General features: G+C 41.7%; 1 protein-coding gene across 1 annotated transcript; it reads left to right on the plus strand.

Annotated features, from left to right (window-relative positions):
- The first annotated feature begins 1,145 nt into the window (after window positions 1-1,145).
- LOC148527326 (keratin, type II cytoskeletal 7-like) lies at window positions 1,146-7,518 on the plus strand. The gene is made up of 9 exons (XM_088469138.1): window positions 1,146-1,665; window positions 2,094-2,308; window positions 3,515-3,575; window positions 4,097-4,192; window positions 4,321-4,485; window positions 4,618-4,743; window positions 5,921-6,141; window positions 6,370-6,404; window positions 6,516-7,518. Exons 1-9 carry the CDS (start codon window positions 1,228-1,230, stop codon window positions 6,734-6,736), a joined length of 1,578 nt encoding a protein of 525 aa, XP_088325264.1. The 5' UTR covers window positions 1,146-1,227; the 3' UTR covers window positions 6,737-7,518.
- The last annotated feature ends 1,631 nt before the right edge of the window (window positions 7,519-9,149 follow it).

Below are 9,149 nucleotides of genomic sequence, written 5' to 3' on the forward strand. Positions count from 1 at the left end.
ATGCACTGATATATCTTTCAGAATAATCTACTTTTGTCATCAAATCAAACTTAGGGCCTGATTCAGCAAGGAACGCAGTTGCTAATACACACGCAATCGGTCGATTGTTGCGTTCTGCACATGCATCTCAGTGCGAGTCCGCGAACTAACAATTACGATGGGAACTGCGATTGCAGAGGCTACGCAGACCCAGAGCAGAGTGATTGACAGGAAGTGCCGTTTGTGAGTGGTAATGGGGGGATGGTCACGCGAACGCAGGCGTGCCAGTGCATTTCAACGCCATTGCAGGGGCATGCATAAATTATCCACTGCGTGGCCATAAGCAGCCATAGTTCTGATATCGTGCGTGGCTGTTATCAGTTTCTGAGTATGGTCAGGACTTGTGTAAGTGTGCATATGGGTCCGATGTTACCGATGGTTTCACTATGTTGCCCTAGTATACGGATGTGAGTAAGGGAAAGTGGGCGTCCTTATGTCTGGCTGTGATCGCAATGTGAATGCAAACATTTAAACAGCACCGCTGATATTAGCAACTACGGTGCGTGCGTATAAACAGAATTGTGATCCGTAGTGAATCAGGCCCTTAGTTCGTATGGATGTGAAACCTTTTAATGTCTACAAAATTAAAAATATATCTGGCACTATCTGTATTGAATATAAAAGTTCAATGCACTTTGATGTGTAAATGGAAATAATTTGCTTTCATTTTTTGAATCTTTCAGTTGTAAGTTCTTTATCCTTATCTACACATGAGTCACGGTGTGAATAACTACAGAACTATGCAAATCTCTGTAACTCCTTCATTGTCCGAGGGAAAACTTGCAGAGAACAGCAGATACTGCAGGGACCTTGCATACAAAAAGTTACAATAAAACCCTGCACTGCACAAGGGTTAGGGTATCAGGCAGTAATGCATGATAACATCCCAGTGTAAATACTATATGTGCAGTGGATTTAATATTGTGTTAATGTGTGTGTCCAGATTACATAAACTTTGCTGAAGAGGTCAATGGGAGTGGATGTGCAGGAGGTGGGGAACGAGCTGCAGGTAACTGCATATGGATGGCAGCCAGCCACACCTAGCTGTGACATACAGTAAGCTGATCCCACAGCCCCTACCCCCTCCTGACAAACCACCATAAAAAGGGGAAGCAACTTCCTAAGAGACACTGGATCTTTCTAACAGACCAGCAGCACCAGCTTCATTTCTCATCTCCACTTGGCACAATGGCTTATCAAAAGGGCTTCAGCACCCGCTCTGCTATCCCCCAGGGGGGTGTTAGCTCAATGAGAATCAGCCAGACCCGTTCCTCCAGTGGAGCTGGTGCAGGATTTGGAAGGTCAGGAGGAGGATTTAGCAGCTCCAGCTTATCCAACTTGGGCTCAGTGAAAAAGAGTGTCTCTTATGGTGTATCCAGCGGCAGATCTGGCTTTGGTGGTGGCTCTCTCTATGGAGGTGGAGCTGGGGCTGGATATGGCTCTGGTTTTGGAGGTGGCTTCGGAGCTGGCCATGTAGCTGGACCTGGGATCCAAGAGGTGACCATTAACCAAAGCCTATTGGCACCCCTTAACCTGCAGATTGACCCCAACATCCAAATTGTGAGGAAGGAGGAGAGGGAGCAGATCAAGACTTTGAACAACAAATTTGCTTCATTCATTGATAAGGTAAGTGCATTATTATAGCACAATATCATCAGGATGATTACCTAAGTAACACTGTTAAAGATCACTGCTTGAAAATAAAATACTTAGTGGCTAAATTAAATTACTGCAATACAAAAATAATTATAAGTTTCATATCCGATAAATAAAATGTTAAATGTATTTGTGCTAAATTCCACATTTTATTTATTAAAGAAAGTAATGTTACAGTATATATAGCAATACCCAATGCAATGAAGTGCATTGCACTAAATGCATGACAGTGTAATTTCCGAATGGACTGTGTAGTCCTGTATGTCAAGCACTGTCTCATAATCATTAACCTTGTCACTTCTGCAGCAGGTGATGTATTTAGCCTGCAGGTCCCTGTTAAAGCCATAGACGGTGCAGGATGAGTTTACATTTTCTTTTGTGCATCTTTTTGGTAACAGGTAAGATTCCTTGAACAACAAAACAAGGTTTTGGAGACAAAGTGGGATCTTCTGCAAAACCAGAAGTCATCCTCTAAGACCAGTAACATTGGACCCCTGTTTGACGCTTACATTGCTAACCTGAGGAGGCAACTAGACGGCTTTATCAACGATAAAGGCAGACTGGATGGAGAACTTAGGAACATGCAGGACCTGGTGGAAGACTTCAAGAACAAGTAAGTCCTGAAATCAGGGCATGGGACACAATGTGTGGCATAATTTTGTTTTTTTTCCCCCAGTAATATTAAATGCATTTTACAATTCAATGCATATTAAACTGGAATCTGTGTAGGTAAAATGACAGGCGTCAGGATATCGACGCATGTCATTAGACCCCTGTCGGGATTAGACTGTCGGTAAACCCGCGGTCTTAAACACTTTGGTCAGACGGTTCCTAAATGACTGTTACTAAATGAGGTTCTGGGCTACGGCCACACCTTGTGGGGCTAAAGAAAAGTGGAAAGAGGGAGGGTCTGCAAAATTCTTTCCTGGCCAAGCAGAGGCTGCAAGGAACCAAACAAACAATATAGATAAGCCCAGGGTGTGTCCCTTGCAGGAAAGTCAATAGCAGGTAATCTGTATCAAGGTAAATGCCCAGACGAGAACAAATAGCTTGGCACAGACACGGAAAAGATCAGATCAATCTAAACCCCATTGTTCACTTTCATTCATATATAAATGCACAAAATCTAACACACACACATACATATATATATATATATATATATATATATATATATAATGCAACTGTTTATATACTCTGAGTATTTTGAAAGTGCACAAGCCTGGACTCATATGTTATTTTATTTGTGCACAGGACTACCCATCCAGTCATGTCACATCTTCAGCTGGAGCAAGCACTACAGTGTTTCATTGTAACAGCTCAGCCTATTGTTGCAGAACTAAAGTACAAACACTGGCTGCTGCCAAAGTTTATAATGAAAGCTCCCTTGATACACAAAAAAACTAACCCCTTCCTGTCTGGAGAAAATGTTCTATGAAGTTCTGAAGAAGCCCCCTGCACAATACTTACTGACGCGGAGCTGCATAGTGCACATACAAGGCTGGGCCAGTGTAACACAGAACACTCACCACATTCATTAAATAACCTGTAGGTATCAAAGCAGAGGCAGTAACAAGGGAAATTACTACAAGGTCTGGTAGTTCCGTCCTTGACTGAAATGTCATGAGTCTTGGGATAGCCTGTTATTGGAAGGATTAGTTCATTAAACAGAGCATGAAAGAGAAGGTCTGGCTGCCTGGTTTCCTGAGAATATTATATAACAATGAGGAGAAAAGCAGTACAGTTGTTTTATTGTTTGGCATTGGAAACTCCCTGCCAAGTGTACTCACAATCCATGTATCTCCTTTCCTCCCGGCAGGTATGAGGATGAAATCAACAAGCGCACTGCAGCTGAGAATGAGTTTGTCGTTCTCAAGAAGGTGAGCTCTGTTACCTGCACAGCATTTACTATTGTTTGCCCAGCAGTAAAAGGCCCAGGCAATACACTGGGGGAGATGTCTCAAGCCTTGGAGAGAGATAAAGTGGAGAGAGGTAAAGTACTAACCAATCAGCTCTTAACTACCATGTTACAGGCTGTATGACAGCAGCTGATTGGTTGGTACTTTATCTCTCTCCACTTTATCCCTCTCAAAGGCTTAGTACATCTCCCCCACCATGTGACAAACACTCTCAGCTCCTGGATGAAGCAAACATTAATCTTCCATGTATTCAATGCAGGGCTTCAGCCAAACTCTCTCTCCCTTGATTGCGAGTTCTCTGTGTTTAAAATACTTGGCATAAATTAGCATTACAATACAGAGGATGCCAACACTCTTACTTCAGTTGAGATATGTTCCTATACAACACCTAGGCAGAATATAATAATGTAGCAAAGGGACAGCACCTTAATAATTACTAAGTAAGCTCAATAGGACTTGGTAATATCTTCTGTTCTTTACAGGACGTGGATGCCGCCTATATGAACAAGGTAGAGCTGGAAGGCCGGGTCGATGGTCTGACCGATGAGATTAACTTCCTGAGGGCACTGTATGAGGCTGTAAGTAGCAGTTTCCATCTAAAATGTATGTTATTGTGTCTTATCTATCATAGCAAGACACGTCAGTAACCCCAGTGGGGGGGGGGGCAAGCTGCATTGTATAACCAGATATTTGTGTGTCTCTGCAGGAACTGCGTGAATTACAGGCACAAATCTCAGACACATCAGTAATCCTGTCCATGGACAACAACAGAGCTTTGGACCTGGACAGCATCATCGCTGAGGTCAAGGCTCAGTATGAAGATATTGCCAACAAGAGCCGTGCTGAGGCCGAGTCTGCTTACCAGAGCAAAGTAAGCCTGTAATAATTATTGCGGATACTCTGACTTGGCTTTCTCAAAGCTTAACTCAGTAGATTTACCATTATCTATGTGCACATGCTTCATAGAGGATTTCTAAATGTGCCCTTGATTATTCCTCTTCAGTACCAAGAGCTCCAGACCACCGCTGGACGTCATGGAGATGATCTGCGTAACACCAAGTCTGAGATCTCCGAGCTGAACCGTGCTATCCAGAGGCTACAGGCTGAGATTGAGAATGTGAAGGCACAGGTACTACATTGTCCTATCCTCCATAGTGACACAAGATAACTGTACTAAAAACTGGAGACTCTGAAACGTAAAATGCATCTTTCTAGCCACATAGAAATGCTACACATTTACATTTCACATTGGGCCTCAGGCAGATTACACCTGTTTGTGAAGCGTATCATGCATGCTTTCTCACTACACATGCTGCCAAACTTCAATTGGATCTCTACTTATGACTGAGGAGGGGAAACCAGGCTGTAACATGGCGTTCTCAGGCAGGCAAGGTTCAGAGAGGGTGCGTGGAGGCTCCTGTGAGCTATTCATGCAAGGTGGACATAACTGTATATACATCTGTTTGCAGTCAGGTTATTTGCAGTATAGGTTGGTGCATGGGCGCACTCACGATGGTGATGAGTAGCAAACTAAGTATACGGTTAGGGAGCAAGCGCACTGCAAGTTGCATACAACTTTACATGGGTGGTTATACACATTTATATCTATGCAATCAATGCAGAAGTACATACACCCAATTTCTATCTATCTCTGCATCAAACCCAATGAGAACTAAACCCAATCTGGGCATCTTAACCTGTCGCTGGTAATCTATTTTGGAGCCAGCATCCAGACAAGTGTTGATTTCCCAACTACCTCTTCCATGACTAAATGTCATCCTATGCATTTTTGCTTAATATAGCATGCTACAGGTACTAATATCCTTAAATAATGCAATGTTTTTGTGATGCTTGTTCAATAATTATAATACGTTATACTGTAACAGGTGCAATTACAGGTGATTTAATGCTGCCTGGAAGGGACAGAAAGCAAGCAGCCGACATTCAACAGGATTAGCTACAGTTTAGATCTCTTTGTAGAATTTAGTTTGAGGGCAGGGTGTGAGTGCATGAATCATAGTACGATCAGCTGCTACTTTTAAATAATGCAAGCGATAACATTCTCTATCCTCTGGCTCAGAGTGCACGGTCTGTCTGCTGGTTACACCTGCTCGCTGTGTGCTGCTGTCATCCTTGCATACTTCTTACTCTTTCCTATAGGATGAGACTTTACACTTGCTTTTATATTACTGGATGACAAAAACTAATACATTAAAAAAAAATCTAATCTTACTATATGTGTTAAATATATGGTAATGTGTTAGTAGCTTACAATTAAGCATTTCATGTTTCTTTACCACATTTAGCGTGCTAAGCTGGAAGCACAGATTGCTGAGGCTGAAGAGCGTGGTGAATTGGCACTGAAAGATGCCCGGCAGAAACTGGCTGAGCTGGAGGCCGCCCTACAGAAGGCCAAGCAGGACATGGCCTGCCAACTCCGTGAATACCAGGAACTGATGAATGTGAAACTAGCCTTGGATATTGAAATCGCCACCTACAGGAAACTGCTGGAAGGAGAGGAAAGCAGGTAATTCAAGAAGAAATGGTACTTTGGTCATTTCTTAGGGCCTTGGCTGTATAAATTTTGTGGCCTGAGTATGTTCTTAAGAAATGTGTTTGGATGTGCCCAGGAAGATCTTATGGCATTGCCGGTTCCCTTCAACAATCAAGCAGACTATTGTTACTGTAAAGACTTGGCATAGTTGTGATCTTCTCAATAACCATGTCTCATGTGCTTTGCCTCTTTTCTTTACAGGCTGGCTGGCGAAGGTGTTAGCGCTGTTAGTGTATGTAAGTATCCCTCTTAGCCACAGCTGTAGCCATCCAGAATCAGTGATTGATGAGAAAGTGGCTTAGAATGTTCTACATGAATTTTATCTTCTTTTTTTACTTTGGTTACAGCTGTTGTGAACTCTAGTTCCTCCTCTGGAGGTGGAGCTGGATATGGAAGCTATGGAGGAGGAAGCTCTGGATCAAGCTTTGGTGGTGGAGCAAGCTTTGGTGTTGGATCTGGGTTTGGTGGCAGCTCTGTCAAGTTCGGCAGTGGTGGTGGATCATCCAGTGCTGTGAAGTCCTACTCAATGACAACCACATCTTCTAGCAGAAGCAGCAATAGATACTAACAAGCTGTTGTGTTCCCTCTTTAATGACGACACCAGTGCTATCCATACCTCACAACATACTGTACTCAATGTTTTTTTTCCCCTACAAAACAGAGGCACCAAATATAAGTGCTGGCGTTTCCCGATGTCATTAAGCCTTAGCAAAAGTATTTGGTTGTGCCAAGTATTTGTTCTCCTATGTTACTAAATAATGTTTGGGGTATGGCTGGTTGCTGAGGTTGTCAAGAAGCAGCACATTTCTCTCTTTGCAAAGCTCTTCTTTGATTCCTCTTACTGCCTCCCCAACCTGTGCTCTCCTTCACTGTCACCAGTGGCTCTAGAACCAGCTGGTTGTTGTGAAATGAAGTGTGGTCTTTACACATAAACCCAGAGGCCCTTGGACAACAGTCTGAATGCCTTGATCCCAAAATAAGTCAATTTTACAGTATTTCAGGGTGAATTAAACATTTTTTTTTTAGTTTTTTCAGAGAATATCCCTTATTGTATATATCAGTAGAAATATACGGTGCTATTATTCACCCTTGCAAATATCATAGTCAAATTCTATTCAAGTTTCTAAAGCCAAGAAAGTTGCTAAGCAGCTAAATATTGTATGGAAAAGTAACTTGTTCCTTTTACTAAATTTTTAACCTGCATCTATACAAGAACCAACCTAGAAAACTTCCTATGTTCACTCTGTAATATCTGGTCTATGTTCATTGGTTGAAGTTTTCAGGCTTTGCGAGGAGGTATTTTCTGTATGGTGTGAAAAAACTTCAATAAATTTCCTTCCAATTCAGAAATGCTTCTATTGTGTTTTATATCTTTTGCATTGTATTTTACATCTGTGGAGGTTATTATGGAATTTTAGAACAGGAAGGGAGTGTAATAACACAGTTAGGATAAGCCGCCTGTACTCACTTTTTATTGAGATGTTTATTGAAATAATTTCTGCAGCCACTCAAACTTCAAAAATCAGCCTTTGTTTAAAGGGTAATTTATGCACATTTTTGCATTCAATTTTATATTTCATCACCTCATTTAAAATGATTTACAAATCAGTGTTATTATTTTTTTTCCCTACTGCCTTCTGGCGGAAATAAAACACTTACTACAAAAAAATATTTTTGAGCACATATGCTGATAGAGCTTTTTTTTACCATTAACACTACTAATTATTTGTAAATTATCATTAATTTAGAAAAAAATACTTGGGTAGAGATCTCCTTTAATATTTAAAGGGACTATGATACTGTGTTAAAAAATAAATAAATAAATAAATAAATACAGTAGCATTAAAGTGATACAGGTTATTAAAATGGTCTCTGTGTGTGTTACACATTTAAAAAAAAGTAGAAACAAATTTGTAAATCAGATTATCCATGGATCTCTTAAAGCCCTTCTTTTAAAATGGGGAAGGATAATAACACCCATGGGTAATCAGCAGCTTAAAATGTAAAACCAGATATGGGGCATATTCAATTAGCCGCGGGGTTGTCCCCGTGACTAATTGCCGTCCTAAATCCCCGCGACGTGGGGAAAAGCTATTCAATTAAATAGCCTTTTCCCTGCGCCGTAAATTCGGGACTCACGCGCATAAACACATTGATTCAACATAAACTGCGGAATCAATGTGTGTTTTCCCCACGCGCGAGGTCGATCCGATTGTATTAACGAGGATTTTATCTCGCACCTCCAGGAACTGCGAGGTAAAGTCCGAATGCGGGGACTCGCGCGCGAGGAATCCCTGGCAATTGAATAAGACCGGCATGACAATTAGACGCGGGGACAAGCCGGCGGCTAATTGAATATGCCCCTATGTCACTGATTCTCCCTTGTTCTGGCAAGCATCTGAAACATTCATTTGTTCATGTAAGTGCTTAATTTAAGTAAGGCTGAAAGCAGGGTATAGCTCCCGGGTTGAGACTGGTGCTGCACAGGCTTTGCAAGTCCTCCAATCTTATCATCCCTTAAATGCCACACATTATAAACCTCTCAGTAGAGCCCTGAGCCCATATAATTGCAAACTGAAGCAGTTTTTCCAGCTGCTTCTATGTTTTTGGGAAATTCCTCCTGGCTTATTTGGTTGGTTAAAGGGTTAAACAGTGGGATATGTATGCTAGACAGTTGTCTGACCCCGCAGACTATTAGCAGACACCAGACTTCCTTCCCAGAGGCTACTTCTTCATCACCGCCTTTTATCATGTGACTGGCATGCACTCCATTACTTTTTTTTTTTTCTAAACAAATGTTGGGAGATGTACTGTGGCAAACAGGGCCTTGCTGACCCCTATGGTACTTATCATGGATTCTGGTGCTTACTTACTAAGAAAATATAAAGGGTGATCTGTTGCTGGGACCATGGGAGCTAAACAGTGTTCTATCTCCTGGATGTTCGGGTTTGGCATATTGTGTATTTGTTCAATAGATTTCA

Source organism: Taudactylus pleione, unplaced genomic scaffold (genome assembly GCF_031769625.1).
Source record: "Taudactylus pleione unplaced genomic scaffold, aTauple2 ptg000089l, whole genome shotgun sequence".
In the NCBI taxonomy this organism is placed as follows: Eukaryota; Metazoa; Chordata; class Amphibia; order Anura; family Myobatrachidae; genus Taudactylus; species Taudactylus pleione.

Coding starts and splice junctions, on each gene's coding strand:
- LOC148527326 (XM_088469138.1), top strand. CDS start 1,228: ATGGCTTATCAAAAGGGCTTCAGCACCCGCTCTGCTATCCCCCAGGGG. Junction 2,309..3,514: donor GTGGAAGACTTCAAGAACAA/GTAAGTCCTGAA, acceptor TCCTCCCGGCAG/GTATGAGGATGAAATCAACA. Junction 4,486..4,617: donor AGTCTGCTTACCAGAGCAAA/GTAAGCCTGTAA, acceptor ATTCCTCTTCAG/TACCAAGAGCTCCAGACCAC.